This window comes from Eptatretus burgeri, chromosome 10 (assembly GCF_056783735.1).
Source record: "Eptatretus burgeri isolate ZD-2024b chromosome 10, Ebu_testis_v1, whole genome shotgun sequence".
NCBI classification, from domain to species: domain Eukaryota; kingdom Metazoa; phylum Chordata; class Myxini; order Myxiniformes; family Myxinidae; genus Eptatretus; species Eptatretus burgeri.
This window is the reverse complement of record NC_140970.1, coordinates 27,961,378-27,982,969: the sequence shown is the minus strand read 5'-3', so window position 1 is coordinate 27,982,969 and position 21,592 is coordinate 27,961,378. Positions and strand designations below refer to the sequence as shown.

Sequence of the window (21,592 nt, the reverse complement as noted above, 5' to 3'; positions counted from 1 at the left end):
ACGTTCGCTCGCGGGGGGAATCCCGCGAGAACGAGCGCTTGTTGGGATGTGCAGGGTGACGTCATGTCTGCACGGATCGGCCATCAGAGCGGACGTTATATCGCCCGTAGGGACGGACGGGCGTGCCGTAAACCGCCACCATGGCAGAAAGAAAAAAAAAAAGCCACGCTTCCAAGTACACAGCCCAGTGTTTGGGCAAAGGAAGCACTACTTCGTGGGAAAGGTTAGTTTAGCTAGATCGGCTTCATGGGGGCATGAACAGTTCCATCATGGAGCCCGTGGAATGGGTTAGTTAGAGGGATCTTAGGTCAGATTTAGAATGGAAAATGGGTTTTTCTGGAAGACACAGACAGACATGGAATGTGTAGTGGGGACGTAGCTTAGCTACGTAGATTAAATGGAACGTGCGTTCGTGTAAGGGATGATGGGGAGCACGAGCTATTTCGGGCAACTTAGTTCGCTGAGTGTCAGAATGATATGAAAAATGTGTCATGAGTGAATGTGGGACAGCGGGCCCAAGTATGAATGGAGTGAATGTGGAATGTATGGTGCGAATGACTGAGTGGGGGGAGGAGTGGAACCCACGCAAGTGACCCAGGGGTTATTTTAATGTTAGTTGGTGGGTTAAATTTACTAAAAGGAGGTCGGTTTGTTGGTCTCGAGAGAAGGCAGGAAACCCGTTTGGAGGGGTGCAGGAGTCAAATTGGCTGGCTGGGAGCGTGGCTTGGGAAGGTGAGTACCGAGTAGTGGACACCCCGGACACCGAAGTAGTCGGCCAGAGTAGGCCAAGGGTCCAAGGGACCTGGATAGTGTACTGGGCACGGGCGACCCGCAAAATGGGTCCCGTAGCACCAAAGATGCCACGTGGGCATGGAAGGGGGGCAGTGCCAGGAAGGGCAACCCCCGCGTTCATAGGGAGCAGGTAGGCTTGGAGACAGCCCAGGGCCCGGGGGTGCCATGGTTAGAGTTCGGCAGAGGGGGAATCCCTGCCAAGTGAGCCACGCTGCCCAGCCATGAAATTGTGCGAGGGCACGAGTGAAAAATGGAGGGCTCTGGCCAAATTTATAATGGACACCAACACAGGTGACGGGAATCATGGTATGGCTGTTGGAACCCATAGTTTAAAGTGACTGGTGTATGGAAAAGCCCTGGGGTAGTTTAAAGGATAGGGTAGATAGGAAACGTGTACCCCTTCGCACCATCCATCCCTTCGCTCTCCGTAGGCCGCTGGACTCACTGTGGAAAGATTGCTGAAATCTGTGGGAGGCCATTCTGAGGCTTTGTTGGGCCTCGAGACAGGACGCTCGTCTCTTCCCTATTCCCCTCCAAAATAGGAACGTAGGGGTTGGGAGTAGAGGGACAGGATAGGTTAGCGAAACAAGGACAAGTAAGGGGGTTAGGGAGATGAAGTTATAAGGAAAAAAACAAAAAAGGGGCTAAATTTGGTTGCTTTGTGTGCAAATTAAGGGAGTGGGTATGGACAGAGGCAGGCAAAGGCGAGAGGTTGGGGGGAGACCGTAGGTTAGGTCCGAGCTCGCTGCCAGAGCGGCCGGCACCACCGCACTCCCTCCACACAACCTGACGGGACCAGACCAGAGGCTGGCCAGCTTCACCTGCCAGCCTGCTCGTACTGCAGTTCCCTGTCCGCATTTGCCATGCCTTGTTTGCCTGCCTCTGCCATGACCCCATGCCTGCTACCCTTTTTGGATTTGCCCCTGTGTTACCAACTCAACCATGTGCGCCAGGATCATCCATTGTTTTGCAAGGACTGCCCTGCAGGCAGCCACATCAGAGGGACTGCACACATTGTGCAGCCCGTGTATTTTTGTGTTCTTGCATCCACTTCCATCCATCCATTTTACTGTGCCAGAGACTTCTTTCAAGCCAGAACTGTTGACTGTGCAGTGACTTTTGCCTTTTTCCCCACAGATGACAGGTCCTGGGCCATGGTTAGTATAAATATTAGTTAAGGTAAAAATTGTAAATAAGTTCTTTGACCCACCTGCATGTCTGTCATAGCGCTGGCATTGTAGTTAAGTTGTCTTAGTGAGTCTGTTAGTTACGCAGCACATTAGGTTATTTATTTTTGGGACATGTATGAAAAAGTGTCGCACTCAGGGATCCGTAGGTAAAATGTATGAGGGGAAAACTTTCACATGCTGGTCACACGCAAATTTGATGACTCGGGACGAGTCTGTAAAAAGAGGAGGGGGTAGTGTTGCTATTTTCTGGAAGCCATGAGCACACAACATACAGGTCCTATAGAACAGTTATATCGGTAAGTATGTGTTTCTAGTTAGGGTCCTGTCCCTCGTTTAATGGGTGAATAAATATACTTGCGCTGTGAGTTACTTTAATAGTCAGGGTTTTTTTTTCATTTTTACACCCCTCATAACTACCACAACGCCAGCATCACCTTCACCTCGCTCTGGCCGGCGCCATTGCCTACGTGCATGTCAGCACGTATGTGGGCAGAGCCCACGCAGGATAATGTTCCTCTGGCTGTTTGGTGGGCAGAGGCCATGCAGAATAATGTTCCTCTGCCTGTTTGGTGGGCGGAGTTCAAATAGGAGCCTCGCGGCGTCCCTCGACCAATCAGCGTGCTACGGGTGGGGTGACCGCCGCTCAGACAATCAGATCCCGCGACAGGGAGAAAGGGGTCCGCGTGACGTCACCACGCCCCCTTGGCCAATCGACGGACTTGCCGCTTGTTTTGGCCAGTGACAGGGCGACGAGCGATTCTGCGCGCCAAAACCGTCCAATGAGGGAGAGCGGGGAGGACGGAGGCGCCCCCCCCCCCCAAGACAGGATGAATAAGTGTGCGGTGTGATTTGGACCTCCAAGAGAGCTTGGGAGATTCTGCCGGGACAAGAACTGCACGGGTTGCGCGCCGTCTCTCAGTCGGTGAACTTGCGAGAGTTTGATATAGTTGATGAACATCGAGCAGGCAGGGTCGTGGTCGATCTGACGGGCAGGTTGAACGAGCGTGGAGTTGTCGGCCCTCACTTTGACGTTCAACTCGGAGACTCGGAGAGGTGGCCGAGAAACCTCCTGCATTCTCGACCATTCGGGATACAGAGGAGAGGCTTGGTTGTCGGCACGAGCGCTGAGCGAGCTCGGGAGGCCGCTCGCGGCTCACTGGTGTCTGGATTTGGCTCGCCTCTCGCTGGTGCTCGGTTCGAATCAGCTCGAAGACCACACGAGGTGGACAGGTCCGAGGCAAGCTTTGGTCTTCAGCTCGCCTTTCCCTCGGAGCTGGAAGCCTCAATAAAGGCTGTGGCCACCGTTTCGTGTGTGTGTTTTTGTGGCGCCAGTCGAGTAAGTAATAAATTGTTAAGTGCCTTGCTGTGCATACGTGCATCTCTTTAGTCGGATAACTCTGCCTTCTTGCGTGCTTCCCTCCTTCCCCCCATTATAAATAAACCCATGTGTTAAATGTATTAGTTCGTTGCTGTTTCCTTCCATTGGCTTAGTGTGACTTGTGTTGGAGAATTAGCCAGGCCGTTGTTGCCGCCGTAAGCGGACATTTGGACCTACGGATCTCGGTGATCATCCGCTCGGGTCACACACGGTTCGAGCACGCTAGCGGCTCGTTCCGTACGAGCGCCGTCTAGGGTGTGAATACTCTGTGAACTCGCCACGTGGAGGTCTAGGTATTTTGAAGATTGGCAAATAACCCTGTACCACGTGGTGTAATTATTGACGATTCACGGTCCGGTAAGGGAACCGTACTTGTCGGAGTTTTCCGAAAGGTCCGATCTAAATTCCCAGTGTTCGGCGGAGCCGACTCTCCTGCTCCATCCAGCGGTCGTGCTCGTCGCCGATACCCGGCCCCGCAACAATATCACTACTTCATTGACATTTGGAGGGACAATAATTGTCCAGCAGAAATGTCTATCGCCCAGCCCTAACATGCACACGACGGCCCTTTGTATTCACGAGGATTTTGTTCCTGGAAAACCTCGTGATTGCAGATACTTTGCGAAATGAGAAAATGGGGGGTTAGGTTCCCGGGTGAGGTTCAACATAAGGAGGGAATGGTAAATGTTTAAGAGCAATGATTAAAACAAATAAATGACAGAACAGTGTGTTTTATTGACGTTTGATGATTATGATGAGCCCGTTTCACTTTTTTCACTCAAACGCATCACTTTCTTCTGCCGATTTCCACCAGACTCACCTTCCCCACTCATCTTATGTTGAGAGGCCACGATTAACGGAATAACGGTAATTACAAGTTCACGATAGCGAGTCGAGAGGTGCAGCAAGGTGTTTGTGGTTCATGAACAAAATGTAGTGCTGTACAGTATCAACATCTGCACACCTCTCCCTCATGTCCCTGATGTTTGTGGTTGGGTGGGTGGTGGGGATACGCAGGCTTGGGGTGGTTGGGGAGGATACACGGGCTTAGGGTGGTAGGGCTCACAAACCCGCGAATACTGAAGGTCGATAGATCGCAAATGGGGAATCGGTGTACATTTACCAATTCGCGAATACAGTTCGTGGAACTTGTGAATACGGAGGTTTACTGTAGTTAGAGCATTTCCCACTGCATGGCCATTGTTTTTTGGGTTTTGCGTGACGTGTTTTTCAATTAGTAACATCATACTTGGTCACTCGAGGCAAGCGCACACACTCTTGTAGGGACACTACGAGATGCTCTGTGACATTTGGCTTTGAGTGCTGGGTTTAATTCCCAACTAAATTTAAGCAGGCAAACATTTCTAGATTGTTGCTACAACTCTGAAAATTATTTGTTGCCTCTGGTGCTGTTAAGCTCTGGCTCAATACCTTTGTATCACATCCCTATTCCCTAACCAGATGAGAGAAAAAGAAAAAGAGGCTGAGGCTGAAAGGCTCTGCATGCAGAAAAAGGAGGCTGAGGCTGCGAACATTATCCAACAACGGCAAGTCTTGGAGAAGGCATTTCAGGAAGGAGTAACACGTGCGCGACTCGTCTGCCGCCGCATTCCCCTGGGCACCGACCGCTACCATAGCCGGTAAGAGTCCCACTGGCTGGCTCTGGACGTTCGAACCGGGACTGATCATACAGTTGGCTTCCATGATAGTTTTCTTGTTTTTCGTTTTCTTGTCATCGATGTCGTGCAAGTAAAAGTGCCAATGTATTGTATCAATGAAACACACGACTAGACTGATATGGTGCTGTTTCTCCAGCAGCACAAGCCGCCTCATCATTGTATCAGATTGCTTATTTACAAGTTCCTGGGAGGAAAAACTTTAAAAGCTCATTTTCTTTGCATACAGCGAAGAACGAAATCGATGGCAGTCGAGTAAGATAAGTAGATGTGGATATTCCAGTGAGATGCATGTACTGTGTTGCAGGAAACTCGTACAAATCACTCGATCTATGTACTTACTGAAATTCTGCTGAAATGCTACAAACGCATTAAGTGTGTCGCAAAATGCGGCCCAACTCCACCCAGATGCTTAATTCGCTCTTTGTTTCCCATGTAGTAATGGATGTTTGAACCATATGCCTGGGTATAATGTCCATATTTTTAGTCCACACACTGACCCCCTCCCCCCTGCTGCCACTGGATTTATATCTGCTAATTTCCATCACACAAAGCTCTATTTATTTCAACTTCCAATGATGAGATATTGATGTGTAACTGTAGACATGAATAATAATTGTGTTTGCTTCATAATCAATGCGTTGAAGTCTTCCTTCCCTTTTTCAGATACTGGTTGTTTTCCGAGTCGATACCCGGTCTATTTGTGGAGACCGGTTGGGCAGCGTTCACAGACTACACATACTCAACTACATCTGAGTCGCCTTTGCATAGTCAGAGTGATGAGGACTCCTCTTCAAATGAAGGTAATAAACATTGTTGGTGTTGTAGTAGGTTGTGGATGAAGTTTTTCATAAATGAACAAAAGTTCCCCTCGTTCGAGTTTGCTCTCCAACTTGAGAAAGCAAGCTATTTGACTGCAATTGCCTCTTCACAGAATTCAGTAATTTATATATACAGTGCCGATTGGAAAGTTGACACCCCCTTTCAAACTTTTCACCTTTCGTTGCCTTGTAGCCTGGAATGAAATTGCATTAAATCACACTTTTTCCATCTTTATTTACACATTGTAACCCACAACTTCCAAGTGAAAAACAGTTCAACAAATTTCAGAAAATTCATTAAAAATACAAAACCAGAATATCTTGGTTGGATAAGTGTCCACCCTCCTTGTAATAGCAATAGTAAATTAGCTCAGGTATAACCAATCACCTTCAAAATCGCACACCAAGTTAAATGGCCTCCACCTGTGTTAAATTGTTGTGATTCTGATTATTTCAGAATAAAATCAGCTGTTCCTGCAGATTTCCTCTGTTGGGGAGTGCATGTCACAACAAAGACTCAACCATGAGCACCAGGAGCTTTCAAAAGACCACCGGGACAAAGTTGTGGAAGGGCACAGATCAGGGGATGAGTATAAAATATTTCAAAGGCCTTGAATATCCCTTGGAGCACACGGAAGACATATGGTACGACCAAGACCCTGCCGAGCTAGATCAGGCCGTCCCTCCAAACTGGATGGCAAAAAGGTGTGCAAAGTTGGTGGGGCCCCATCCCAATTGACTCACAGCTGTAATTGCTGCCAAAGGTGCTTCCATCAAGTATTATCTCAAAGGGGTGGACACCTACCTATCCAACCATAATATTCTAGTTTTGTATTTTTATTTAATTTTCTGAAATTTGTAGAATCTGTTTTTCTCTTGGAAGTTGTAGGTTACAATGTGTAAATAAAGGTGGAAAAGTCTGATTTAATGCAATTTAATTCCAGGCCATAATGCCACAAAAGGTGAAAAATTTGAAAGGGGGTGTGGACTTTCTATGGTGTGTGTGTGTATTATATTATATATGTATGTCACGGGGGAACTCCGAGCGAGGGGCTGTCCCAAGTTCCTCTCCAGACTCAACGGGAATCGCAGGCCGTCGCACACAAATAACTTTGTGTTGCGGTGGGTCGCGAACCGACCACGAACGCCAATAACTTGACCACGTGACCCAGTGTCCTCTGTCTGACAAACGTTTAACAAGGAACACGTGGTCGCCTTTTCGGGGAATCGCGCCCTCTGCGTACATGCGTTTCCGTATCAGGTGCAGCCGAGCAAAGCTGCCAAGTACGCACTGGCGAATAAGCAGATCTTGGAGTATAACGTTTCGGCTATGCTATGGTGCCGACCATGCTAGACCAATGGAGGAAAAGACAAAAATGAGCTGGGTACATTTCTAACAGGCACATTGATTTAACAAAGCGAGGAAAGTTATGTGGCACAGTGAGATATTTATTCACAAATGTACAGCAAGGGAAAGCAAGGAATTTGTGGTGCTACAAAATAAATGCAATCATTACAAAAGAAGACAGTGCAGAATTAGCTCGAATGAACTTGTACATTCATTACTTATGACAGACACCATCACACACACACACACACACACACACACACACACACACACACACACACACACACACACACACACACACACACACACACACACACACACACACACACACACACACACACCCTGAGGAAAATTAGAGATAGCCCAGAGAGAGAAGAGCAGTTGAGAATTAGTGACCTCTTAATATCTGTCGGCAGACATACGCAACCCCAAACGCTTAGGAAGGGGGAAGAAAGAAGAAAACTGAAGGTGTCCATGGTGTGGGAGTGAGAGGTGCAAGTGTGGTGTAGCGTGTCATGCAGCGTCGTATAAGAGGAAGGTGTGAGGTGCGAGTCGGTAAGGTTCGCTCTGAAAAGAACGGTTGGTCGGGACTTGCCCATGCCGATTGCGCTTGTGCATCCACAGTAGATGACAGGTAGATAGGAGAGAAAGATGTGTAAGAGAAAGACTCTAATGGAGTGGTGTAATAATCTGTACGTGTGACTGGTGGCTGTTGGATGCAGCCGAACTGAGAGTCGATGAAATGGGAATTACCCGGTCCGTAGTAGTAGTCACTCGCTTTGCACTGACTTGTGGCGTTTCTCGCTCGACACTGAAGCTTGCCCTCTTTGTACTGTCTGCTGATGTCTGCTTCCCCGGCGAGGCCTGAAGTCTGACCAGTTTAACAAAGTCTGATTCAATCTCTGCTGAGTTTGTCCTTTTATGAGCCATTGGCCCACAGCGCTCGTCCTGTGCCGTAGCCACACCCTCGCCAGGCCCAAAAATAGAAAAATAGCCCCATTCGCTCACTGACCTGGCCACGCATCGGAGCTCCTAGATTAACATGGGGCGAGATTCTTTGGAGCTGCTCTCCGGCCCTGAACGTGCGCTGGCCTCCATTCAAATGTGGTTCTTTCGGGAAATCCCAGGGCAACCTGTGCATCTTTGAACGAACTCCAGCGCATGTTTCTGCTTCGAGTTATGCCCCGAAACAACCTGACTCGTTCCCTCAGCGTCCTTCGAGGCTATGGTGAGCGTTCAACGAATAGGTGGCAGTTGCGGCGGTTGTCGAGAGGTCAGAGTACGTTGTGGCGTTGTGAGAGGCGATTGTAAATGTGGTCTTGCGGTGAAGAGGAAGTGGCTGCTCGTAATGGCGGCATTTGTAGTGAAGAGGGAGATGTTCGTAACTGCGGAGTTTGTCGTGAAGACATGAACCTAAGTTGTTGCGATTTTTGGGAATCGTGTGGAGTGGTGACGATAAGCGTTGTAACGTCTTGGTGAGCAGGATGATGGTCTGAGGTGAGATGGTAGTTGGAAATTGGTGTGCAGATGCAAATGAGCCTCATGGTGCGTTGCTTGGTTCCTTTTATTGTCTGTGTGCGTGCTTGCTTGTGTGGTTCATGTGAGAGAGAAAGTAGGGTAAAGGAGTGGAATCTGAGCAGGAATTGTAGATTGAAGACCTAACTAAAAACAATACATTACGCATCTTTCCCGTTTACCCACGAGACAAATGGAAAGGACGGACCGGTTGGTGACTGCAGTTTTCCATGCACGTCGGTTTCCGGTTAATCAACCGACCCAAATATTTGATCAAATGCTGGGTCATCGCTGTGTATGTTGGTTATCTCACTTTGGCACTGGTGGCATTTTCAAAATGGAGGCCACGATGGCGACTGCTTCCTTGCTGTTGGTTATGGAGTTTGTGTCACCTTCTGAGAAAAAAAGTCGTTGAAAAATGCAATCGAGTCGATGTTGATTTTTGAACTGTCATGTTACAACCCTGGACAATTGTTCTTTCCTACATCCATCATACCTGACAACTTCCTTGTGAATTGTCTTGGATCGACATCGCTATGGGTTTCTCTGTTTGAGATATTTCATCCTTTTCTATGAAGTTTCTTAAAGTTGAAGATGACTGGAGTTCACCAAAATCAGAGGGGATAGGCTATCTGAAATGTGAAAAACATTGTTGGCAGTTGATGATCTAATGGATTATTTGAAATGAGGAGATAAACGCTTCCTGCTGTTGCTAAATCTTAGTAGGTATCCATGGGGGTATTAACCACGATACGTTTTAAATAAATGAAGATGATACGTTGATCTATTAACTCCCACAGGACCAACTTGTGACACCATTTTAAAAAATAAGACATTGATAGTATTTTGGGAGGCTGGAGAGGTTCAATATATTGCAGTTTCGGGGAGTCCTGGAAAGATCCTGAGATAGAACTAGTTATTTTACATCCTTGCTGCCTGCCTTTCTGCACTATGTGGCATCCCCGTGGGTCCAGTCAGTCGATCGTGGCGTGCTCGTAGTGGTGTGCTTAGCGAGACTTGCTGGTGTGGACAAGCTGCTGTTACATCTTGGCATTGGGGGTTTGGGGGGGGGCATCGTGTGCATCTTGCTGCCTTCAGTATTTGGCACAGTCCCCAGAGCATCAACGAAATAGACACCAGTGAGAGGGGACCATTCACCACAGTCACACGGGACACACATGCCCTCCAATAGCTGCAGGCTTTGCAGCTCGTGCAACGACCCAGAGGGACACGCCGGTTCCCCAGGACCATTGCACCAGGTGAGGGGGTTCATCTTCTCTTCCTCAACTGTCTCCCCACCGATGCCTGTCGGAATGAAAGCGGGTCCATATTGTAAAGTGAGTAAATATCCAATATTCAGAGGGTCGTGAGTGCTGCATGCGGTTAACAGGAATGTTTGCTTGTTGTTTAATAATTGTGATGTAAATATGGATTGTGTAAATAAAACTGTCTGTTCTCTGTAAGTGCGGTGCATTGTGTTAACCAAAGTGGTGGCATGCGGTGGTGCGAAGGTTTATTAGGTAAGTCATAGATTAAAGTTCATCATGCGATGAGGAAAGCTCAGCCTCATTAAATCACTGACTGTTGTGTGGTGACTTGGCGGAAGCCTTGCTCGAACCTGTGGCAGCGCGGCACATAGGCCCGAATGCTTGCTCGGGAGACGTGGCGGTCGACTGACGCTTCCGATCACACAAACGTGACTCATGGACTCTGACCGGAGTTATCCAGACTGGACCATGACTGCAACAATATCTTGCTGCAGTTTTTATCGCAATAAACTGCAAATTCCACTTTCAAACTATATTTCTTTTTAATTTGTTGTGAATACATTGGTAGATTTGCTTCCATCCACTTGCATAACTTTTCAGGATGAGATATAGTGGTTGTTTTATGGTTATAATGAGGTTGTGAGAGAAGGATCCCTCCAAAAATGAAAATATAAAGATTTTTTTTTTAAATCCCCGACATACTAACCCTGTATTAAAGAAAATATTTTGGGCTTTGTATGAAATAGTCCACCAACTTGCAAGTAGTGGGAGAGTGACGATCCTTAGGAATCCGCCTTCTGCCTTGAGATACCAATTGGGCAGAAGGGCTTGTTTTTTGACCACCTCAAGAGGAACAGGTGGGAAGCAGGAGCACCAGCCCAGAGTGGAGGAGCCATAGTCCATGGAGCTCTGCATGAAAGCCTTGTATACCTCAGATGAGCATGGTGCAACTCAGAAATGGAGAATTCCTCCACGGCGATTTCCATTGAATGATTGCTTGGTGTTGTGACCCTCCCATGAGAGGTTGTAGCAGATACTGAGACCAATTCTTTCTTTCTTTCGAGTGCAGCCTGTGGCTGCTGGTTGCATCATTGGTTGGGACGTGGCTATGCCGCTGATGCAGTGTCCCCCTTACCAGTACACCGGTACTCATTTTGCTGACCTCGGAAGGATGGCAGGCTGAGTCAACCTCCTGGTAATTTAATTCAGCGGCCAAACGGGGCTTGAACTCAGGACCCTAGGATCCCAAGCCGCCACCCTCACCACTTAGCCAACACCAGGCTTACTGAGGCCAATGAGTTCCAGGGACTACCTTCTCTAGTGGCTGTCCAGAGAAATGAGTGGGATAGTGCGATTGCTGATCCTTGTGGAGACACTGTGAGGGCGTTTGACTTACCGACATTGAAGTACATGTTGCAATTTACTGACGAACTCTTCCTCTTATCAAGGAAAGAGATTCAACAGTGCTCTGCCTTTCACAAGTGTGATGTATAGTTCTTCACATGGTGGAGCCACCAGCAAAATTGGTGCAGTTGGTTTTTCAAGAGGATCGGATCATTGTTGTAGTTCAAGAATAATGTAGACTTAAGATGCTGCCTTGTGGAACTCCAGCCTGAAGATAAAGATGATGGGGGAAAAGATACTACCAAGGGCCACCTGCTGTTTTTTTTTTTTCTCAATGAGGAAATCTGCCAACCACTTGAGCTACCGACCCTGAGTACCAAAGCACAAGGCTTTAGCGCAACCGTTCAGACCACTTGGCTTTCCTTTGTAGTTGTGCCTGTGTTTCCAAAAAATGGATTGATGAAACAAATGATTATTTTATATCAATAGCTTTTTGTCCCTTATTTTCCAGCTGAACTTGAAGGGACTGAAGGTGACATCCCACAGAATCTGGAGAAAACCTTCCCTCCTGTAGAGGCGAACAAATGGTAAGGCAAAGATGTACTCGTACTTTATCTTTATTTGATGTCCTCGTAAACTGGGTGGGAGAGTCATTGTAAGGGTCAAATTGGTATGTTAAACATTTGTTTGCCATCCCCTGTATCATGTTATACTTGCTTCGTTGCTTTTTTCTAATTCATCCTTAGCAATCTATGACAGCGGCTCTTTGGTCATCTCATCGTCACTGTTTCTATAAACATTTAGTTCCAGACTCTTTGACTAATCCATCGGGAGAGGGAGTTGTATTTACGGCTGTTAAACTCCTGTTCATGGATTTTGGGAAGTTTATCAGAAACTCATTTTCCACATCACATGCTTTTTCCTCATGGCGATGCCGAGTCGGTTATGATGCTATTTTGCTTCAGGTTTCTTTACGCTTCGGAGCGTTCCCTCCACGCACTCGTGGCAAGTTTGCTTCCCCAGGGCATCCGTGAGAGCAACCTAAGAGAAACGATAATAAAACGGTAATAGTACTGGGACTTGTGTGTTTCGATGACCCAAGACATATTTGTGGTTTGGCCGTTTTGTCACGTTTTGATTTGATTTGTGTTTTGTTCACCGTTTGCAGATGGAATGATATTTTATCATCGGTTCAACAAGCTCAGAAGCAGCAGCAGCAGCAACACTCTTCCTTGGATTTGAACCCTGAAGTCAACAATGTAAAACCTTGCTCCCGTGAGGCTCTCTGTACGCAAATGCGAGAAGTTGGAGATAAACTATGCAACAGTCAACTTGGCCAACTCGCAAATCCAGTGGAATGGGAACAGCAGGTGTGAAATCCGAGAGACAAGCAAAGGCTTAAATCCCAATGTCGATTTATTTTATTTTTTTTTAAAAACTTTTTCTTCGCATGTCAATCTCTTTCCCTTTCTTTGTAATGAATATCCCTCAGCTCTTGCATACTCTCTACTGTTGTGTTTTCTCGATACTGATTATATTAGTGTTGATAATTGTTTATTTCATTGGCCGTTTGTACAGATCGGAGATGCTTGGGCACCCGGGGACTTTGCGGACCCTCTGCTGGCTTTGCAAGCCGCGGTCCTGCCTCGGTATTTGCGAGGTACGCTGGGAGGAGGCAGCTCATCGACTGGTGCAGAATCCAACCGCAAGGTAAGTCTATTGAAATGGGCAAAGGAGATAAAGATTAGGGATCAGGAAGACATTACTTGCAATCATTGGAGACCCATTGGGTTTTTATGGGGATTAAAAAAAAAATTGATTGAATGTGCAATTCTCTACACTCCTCGTGCATATACTACTTGCTCTATATTTTGTGGTCATTGTTTACAAGCCCATAATTGGCTGCTAACATATCACACCTTTCCTTGAACAAACATGTGCTGGACTTGTACAAAACCTTCTACTGCCCATTTAAGACCTGTTGGAACTCACCGCCCATCAAGTTCTGGGGGAGTTGTGGTTGCAGAAGTTAAATTTATTTGAAGCTTTAAAAAATAATAAAAAAAATTTATACAATGTTGGGGCTCGTATAATAGCTAACACACAGAATGTAAAACAAGGGGAGCAGGAGACAACAAGAGGGGTGAGAGAAGGAAGGACAAAACGGTGGGGAAACAGACATTAGGAGACCTGTGGAAGGGAGAGGGATGGGGTAGGGTACACGGGGTAAACAAGATGGACACTCCAGGGACTTTCAGGAAGGAAAGCAGGGGATTTGAAGGTGGGTTTGGGGTGGATTTGCGGGGGTAGAAAAGATCGTTGTTTTGGATGGGGGGAGATAAGAGATGGCGGTGAACAGGTGTTTTGAAGACCTGGAGGGAAGAGTGGGATTGAAGAGAGTGTGGGAGTTTGTTCCAAAGGTTGGAAAAAAAAAAGAGGAATGAAAGAGTGAAGGTGAGCAGTGATTCTTGATTTTTGTAGTTTTACCAGAAGGGGGTTGCTGGGGGACATTTTGCAGACAGCAGGGGGGGTCAGGCCGGAGAAGAGATGGTAGAAGACAGACAGACAACTGACCTGCCTGCGGTGAGAGAGTGAGAGAGCTACAGGAAAAGAAAAGGTGTAGTATGCTGCAGCCATGTTTTTTTATGAGAGAGTCTTCGTCTTGATGTCTATGTGTGCACTCATCCTCAACAAGACTCTTGATCATTATGTTTGCACAAGTGTGCATTTATCTGTAGGAGACTCTTGATCATTACAAAGATGCCATTGTCAATCACATTGCAAGTGGGTAGCTCCTTTTGAGATGCAGCTGATAAGTTTTATTTGCGGTGTTGTCAGATCACACGTGGTGTTTTGCTTTGCAGACTGGGTTGCTGCGATGGCGTGTGGCAGTCCGAGAGGCGATGACTTTTTCTCGTCTTCACTTCCTTCTGGCCATGCTGAATGCCTGTGTGGACTGGGGCCTGTCGGCAAAATTGGCTCATTGCAGAGTTTGTCGGGGCAAGGGTGCGTTTTTCTGCAAATTCCTCTGCATGCATTTTTTTTTTAGTCTCTCTACAATCCACATCATGATATCTGTCAAGTTAAAAAACTCATAAGTTGGAGTGTTATTCCATGCTGACTGCACACGTCAACTCTTTTGTTCCTTGCCCCCAATTATGGAACAACCTTCCAGGGGCTGGGGGCTGTCATCAAAAATGTTCTACCTCACTATTCCCTCCAGAATTTCAAGCAAGCAGTACACCGGCATCTCGTGTCATCTCCAATTGTGACCCATTGGCTTCATTACCCCCATTAATATTTCCTAACCCAACCATTTTGACATGGTCGTGACATCATTGGATGTCATCTTTGACTCGTCTTGAGCCCTGCATCACACTATTCACACTATGCGTTTCCATTTGCCAGCAGCCTCGTTCTAAAGTCCTTAATGTAAAACCATCTTGCTGATTTCAGTGTTTCCTCCCCCCTTCCCTCTCCTCTTTTCCTGTTCGTTCGTTCCCTTGATGTTTTCCTCCCCGCAGTTCTACCTCGCTCTTCCATGAGTCTCGCTCTTGGAAAGAAAAAAAACAAACATACATCGTTTAAAGAGCCACTCACATGGGAAATCCCCCCTCCCCCTCCTGTAAATCGGTTGGACATGTTTTGTCTTGAAAAATGAACAAGACAAGACAGCCTCGGGGAATGCAGACAAATATCGGTTGGTGGACGGTTGTAATAGAATGTTTTATCGCAGTAATTCCTTCAAAATACAAGAATGTGTCCATCTTGGCTAAAGGGCAATTTCTGTTCAAGATGCACAGTTGGAGGAGGGAAAGCATGGTGGCATCGATTGAGCTCTGTTTCATAATCTGTAAGAGGTGGGGGGTGGGGGGGGAGCTATGTACTTTTATTTTAAGGGAGTTCTTGTTAATCTTGTCCTTTGTGTGTTTTTCTTTAACATTTGAGAGTTTTGGTTTTGGGGTTTGTCAGCTTTATCTCACATCTGAGTGACCAACTTCCAGAGTTAAGGAATCCGTTCCGGATTTATCGATGTTGCCGTTGATTGTTGTTCACCGTTTGTTTTGTTTCTTGTTCGTATCGTGTGCTCATCGCCATGCCTTTGGGTGTCTGGTTATTTCGATCTTGTGAATCTGCCTCGGTTTTTGGGCCTTCCGTGTGTTCAATGGGCCTGCTTTCTCATTCATTCTTTCCTTGATTAGCTTTATTTCCTCTTTTGCCTTACATTTGACTCGGTTTTTTTTTTCTTCACCCTGTTTCAAAACCATTCCCTCGTTCTTTCTTCTTTTTAAAAAAATAACTGCAGATTAAAAAAAAAAAGCATTCATAATTTTCACTCTTTCTCATTATAAGTCATTCAGTCCCAAACTATTTATTTTCTCATCTCCCCTTTTCTTCTTCTTCCCCTTTCTCTCCATATTCAAATCCTTTAAAGATTTTAACGAAAATTGACTTTTAAGGGTGATCTGACAGTGTTGAGCAGGGCCTTATCTCCCCCTCCATCCCTTCATATTTATTCACTATGCTCTCCCCCCCTCCTTTTTTTAGTTTCCAAACCAAATGCTCATAGACTGCTTCCTCTTCTTTGCTTCTATTCTGTTTTGCTCCTTGGAGCGATAGCAAGCCCATGGCCCATCTCCCGTGACATTCATACAGCGTTGTTTCATTTGGTTCCCTAAAATCGTCCTTCCTGCAAACCCAATCATGAAGTTTGTCTTTTTATTTCTGCCCTTCAAATTCGAAAACAAAATTTGTTTTGTAATGAGTGCGGGGTTACAGTGTTAAACCCCTTCATGTCAGCACCCTTGCCTTCATGCCTGCGTCCTTCCATCCCCTCCCCTTCTCTGTGCCCCTAAATTCAGAGTCCCTCCACTCTATGTCCCCTATCCCATGCCACGCCTGGCCAGAAAGAGCAATCGGAGATGGCAGACTCTCACCAGGATGTTTGTGTGGTGTATTTGGTGTATTTTGTGTTGTTTGTGTGCTGCTGTTGTGTAATTAATAATTTCACGTAATTATACATAATACGTTCTAATACATAATTGATAGACGAATTCACGTTCCAACTCTACGTATTTTATTGACATACGTTCCAATGATACGTAATTGTTTGACGTGCTCACGTTGCAGTCGTAAATAATTAATAGACGTATTCACATTGCAATATTATGTAGTTTATAGATGCATTCACGTTGCAATGGGACTTAGTTATTAATTGACATACTGTACTAATCTTTCAATTTTACGTAATTAATATAATATGTACTCACGGTCCAATATTGCGTAAATAATAGATGTAGTCACATTCCAACATTGCACAAATAATACATATTCGCGTTCCATTGCTACGTAAGTAATAGGTGTATTCGTATTTCTATAGCACTTAATTAATATACATACCTTCTGTGCAAACAAATGGAGCCAAATTAAATACCCTCTCCTCTGGCAAGGGTAAATATATCAAAGCACAAGAAAGGAGCACACATATGATGATAGCAGCAACTGGGTGTTATAAAACACTCCTTTTTTTCAGGTGTTTGACTTCATTTTACATTTTCATTGAGACTTATAGATAGATATACAATATGTTTGTGAAGTACAACATGGTGTCTTTTGATTAAACACGTCGGCTTTCGATGGGTAGATGTGCCTAGTCTATATTAATAAACGTCTGTTTGTGTGTGTCCTCCATAACTCCAAAACTCTAACGCCTAGCAGTCTGAAACTTTGCATGCAGACTAAGAAAACCCCAAGGAAGTTCAAGAGTGAAAATTGGGTGTGTGAGTTAATTAAAACACCCCTTTTGAAGATAATTAACAACCTCATTTAATTATACTAGCATATACCCGTGCTCCGCACAGAGTTGAATGGGTGGCAAAAGGTGGATGAGGCATAATAGTTGATGTTCTGGGAAGCTGGGGAGGGTGTCATTAGGGATGTGATGCACTATGGTTACCTGTCCTTAGTTTTCTAAAGGACCTCCCTGTAGATGACATTTTGGGTGAGTGTCTTGTTGCTGAATAGTCCTTGTGAGGAATTATTGTCCACTTTGATAGATATATATATATATATATATATATATATATATATATATATATATATATATATATATATATATATATATATATATATATATATATATATATATATATATCTGGGAGTAACCTCTTGCACGTGAAAATGCAACATATAGTTGGCCATGGGAGAACACAGGGGCTGGGAGGTATATTCCGAGTTTGTCAAATGTTTGGACCTGGGATTTGTTTATGGTCATCGAGTATGCGAGTCTGACTGGAAATTGCATCCTCTACAGTGTGACTGGAAGGTTGGCGTCTGATGGGGCAAGTTTAACATGATATAGGCCTAGCCCTAGACTGAACAGGAGCAGTGGCGGGTGACCGAGAATCAGAATGCAAATTTCAATGAACGGCACTTTTTGGTGCATATCTGACAATCAAACACCGCTTGGACGCTTTAATTTGAAGACCACACACGCAAGACACAACGCAGGTAACAATGGCGGTTGATATTAACAATTAATGTAATGAATGGCAGTTGTTTGGGTGCATCCGACAATCGAACACCTCTTTAATTTGAACAGTTAACATGCACGCATTCAAGGTGCAGAATCTATTGTCGGACACCGTGCTTTCGAAGAACAAAGAAAAGAAGAGAATCTGGGCAATGAAGGGATGACCTCATACCCGTTCCCTGGTTCCCCCTACCTTCAGATTATAGCCTTTGATGTTTTCTGGACGTAGGCCTATTGCAACATATTTTCGGGTGTTTTTAATATGTACGTTGTATTTCAGACACAAATTGACAGTCTAAGAGGGCGTGTTCAATCCGGGAAGTACGTTGGATTTCAGACATAAATTGACAGTCTAAGAGGGCGTGTTCAGTTCGGGAAGTACATTGGATTTCAGACACAAATTGACAGTCGAAGAGGGCGTGTTCAGTCCGGGAAAGAGCCAATCGGGGTACATCATGTTGGCAGAGCTCTGGCACTCATTGTTCCCCTCCTTCCACGCTGGTTTAAAAAACATGACGACCATTGCTGATGTTCTGAGCTATACTATTTATTATCAGTTGTGTTTATGTTCAGTGTTTGATGCAATGAGTACTCCCTTACTCGAGTTCATATTTTTTGGATAGACGGCAGCACTTAGGCCTAAGTCACATTTGCTCTACGGCAAGGATATGGCGGCCGTAACCCTCTGAATTGACAGAAACGTGCGGCGGCCGCAGAGTTTTTGAGGTGGCCTCAGGGTGGCCCTACGCCGTATGGCTATATTTTACAGGCCGTAAGGTTGCCGTGGAATTATAACGCGGAGTTATAACTTTTTTCATTTCTACGTTCGCCGTAGCAATTCGACATGCCGGAAAAAAAAAAAAAAAAAACTGGTAAAAAAAAAAATTAACCCATTCGTTACCGTGCGTCTGGCCGCACGTTCGCCTTAGGGGCCCCCTGCGGTCCTCCTGCGGTCGCCTTGCAGGCACCTTGCGTCTGCCTTAAATTATATGGCCGCCGCAGGAACGCCCTAAGGTCACCATGCGACATTAAATCAAAGACCGTACGGCAACTCCACGTTTTCGGTATCCACAATTTCTAAATACGCCGTGCAGCTCCCCGAAAAATAAAAACATATGTGACTGCTACATTGTGTGACCGTGGAAATACTGCGGCCGCCGTATCATTGCTAGTGGCCGTAGATTTTGGAGACCCCACGTCTGCCGTGGCAAATGTGACTTCGGCCTTACCGGACAGCAGTTCAGCGATGGCGACCGAACGGGAATAAATGCAGCCGTCGATGGGTTTAAAATCTTGTTGAAGCCACGTTGTCATCCAATTCCAGCTTAGAAATGTAGTGCATCGTCTTCGTCACATTAAGAAACCCCAGTATATGGGAAATGAGGACATTCCTGCCAGCGGTTTTGGAGGAGAAACGTCAAAATACGCGCAGACGTGAACAGAAATAATATATTTTTTTCAATAAATCTTTACTTTAAATACAATGTTTCTTGTTACATTTTTTGTGTCAAATTCACCTTCTGAGGTCGTCGGCATGTGCAGAAGAGGGTTTTACATTGCAGATGCTGTTTTTGAGGAGTGGCATTACGCCTCTCGGCGGTGATGGTCTGTCGACGACTGATGTAATGATGTCAGCGAATGACCGATGTCATGACGGAATTATGCCTCTCAGCGGTGATATCACACGTCGCCATGCAAACGAATGTAAAAATTAGAAAATCGCCCAAAATTCCCAAACCTGTTCGTCTGGCGTGATCTCGCATAGCCCATGCTGTTCATTAGACCACAGAGCACCCGCATGCCGAAGGTGGCGACAATCCGTCCGGCAGTTTTGGAGGAGAAACGTCAAATTACACGCAGACGTTGACAGAAATAATAATAATATATAGATCCTTCATCAGGCGATCCTCGGCCACCACGCTCTCTGGGGTCTTGAGGCGTATCCTGGGTTACCTCGATGGGGTCTGAAGCCGCCATGTTTTTTGGCCTACTCAATCATGCCTTGACTTGGAACAGGCAGCAACGATCTCTTTACGATAATTTTTTTTCCCCACTTTCCTCACTCATATTATCGAATGTCTGTTTGCCATAGCTACAAATCGCTGTGTACATCACTTTTGTAAGTGCTATAGTTTTCAAATGACGAGCTTGGAGCGATTTCACGCATTGTATGATAAGATTTGACACAATCTATTCTCACGGACTGATTGAAGTACATCGTCAAAATATTATTCCGGCTTGAAGAATCGGATATCATCCAGACTAAATAAGTGTTGCAATCTGGAGTGAAATCTGATAATTTAAAGACATAACGAGTAATAACTAAGCCGATATACATATTTACTTTAAGCAAGCAAGGCTATGGTCCCTCCTCCATATATACACAAGAAAATGTGAAATTTCCAAAGCATTAACTTATCTTTTTGTACTATTTGGAGAATTATATTGAGTGAACAAAAGATTTAAGAATGTAACAAAATTAACCAGCTTCATTAAGCTATATGGTTTAATGCATTCACTGCTCGACCTAGCGTCCTGTCCCTCAGAGGGACTGCCTATCCATAGCGTCTGCCAGAGCTGTGTCTATATTTTCAGAGGTTTCGCGATGTGCTTTGCAGCGAATCGAAGCAAATCTGGTGAAAAACAGCCAAGCAGGCAACATGGCTGATTATCTGCAATGTTTGTTTCATGGGCGAGTAAACTTTGTGATGTCTCCAGGGTTCTACATGAAACACCTTTTTTGTGGATGAAGGAAGTCATTATTTGAATGAATTCATTTAATTTCTTTTAAGGTTCCATAACACCCAAAAGTACTGAAATGGCATATATATATATATATATATATATATATATATATATATATATATATATATATATATATATATATATATATACATACATACATACATACATACATACATACATACATACATACATACATACATACATACATACATACATACATACATACATGTCCTATAGGAGTTTTCCATCGTGATTTCAGATCTGACAATGTTTATTCACAATACTCATTCTGTAAAATGTAAAATTAAAAAAACAAACCTCTTCGGGAACACCCCTAAAAATTCTTCTGAAAGGGGCGTAACCCACATGATGTCACGTACAGGACGACAAAGTCTGCACGTTAATTACTCGGGTTGGTGGTCTACGTGATTCTATTGGCTTCCTGTGTGTTTCCACATTTGATTGGTCGACTCAATCGCTTCGTTCATTTCTGCTTTAAAAAAAAAAATCAAACATTTGGTTTTGAATAATGGATGGCATGGACTTTGATTTGTCTGGTAGCGACAGCGAGTGTGAGAGAAATGAAGGATTTTGGTCTGAATCAGATGGATAATTGTCGGATAACGTAGTCGCAGGAGGTGAAGTTCAGGCAGCTGGAAATGGAAGACGGCCTTACCAGTTTGAGCCCGAAGCAGGACAAGCAGAGGAAAATGGCCATGAAATTCCCGGATTTCATGATGATCGGGAGGACATCGCAGGAAGACTTGGCAATAACAACTGGTTCGACTAAATCCTATTCGTAATTCAATAATGTAAATTCGACTTGCATACTGCTCGACATCAGAAATATTTTAGTGAGGTGACGTGACCAGCGCAGCGGACATGTTGCACCGCGGCAAATTAATCACAAACAAGGCCGGCGCATGTCATCGGCCGTATCTCTCCGCGCATAAAACGAAGCAATCTCGCTGTCCGGATACGAT

The 21,592-nt window shown here is 45.1% G+C and overlaps 1 protein-coding gene across 1 annotated transcript in view; it reads left to right on the top strand.

Annotated features, from left to right (window-relative positions):
* BAZ1B (bromodomain adjacent to zinc finger domain 1B) overlaps positions 1-21,592 on the top strand; it is a 57,842-nt gene that overhangs the window by 20,476 nt on the left and 15,774 nt on the right. Inside the window, exons 8-14 of the mRNA XM_085897573.1 lie at positions 4,822-5,000; positions 5,703-5,839; positions 11,844-11,919; positions 12,298-12,396; positions 12,501-12,702; positions 12,911-13,042; positions 14,197-14,338. Of these exons, the coding sequence (XP_085753699.1) occupies positions 4,822-5,000; positions 5,703-5,839; positions 11,844-11,919; positions 12,298-12,396; positions 12,501-12,702; positions 12,911-13,042; positions 14,197-14,338 (967 nt within the window). The remainder of the gene's footprint in view (positions 1-4,821; positions 5,001-5,702; positions 5,840-11,843; positions 11,920-12,297; positions 12,397-12,500; positions 12,703-12,910; positions 13,043-14,196; positions 14,339-21,592) is intronic.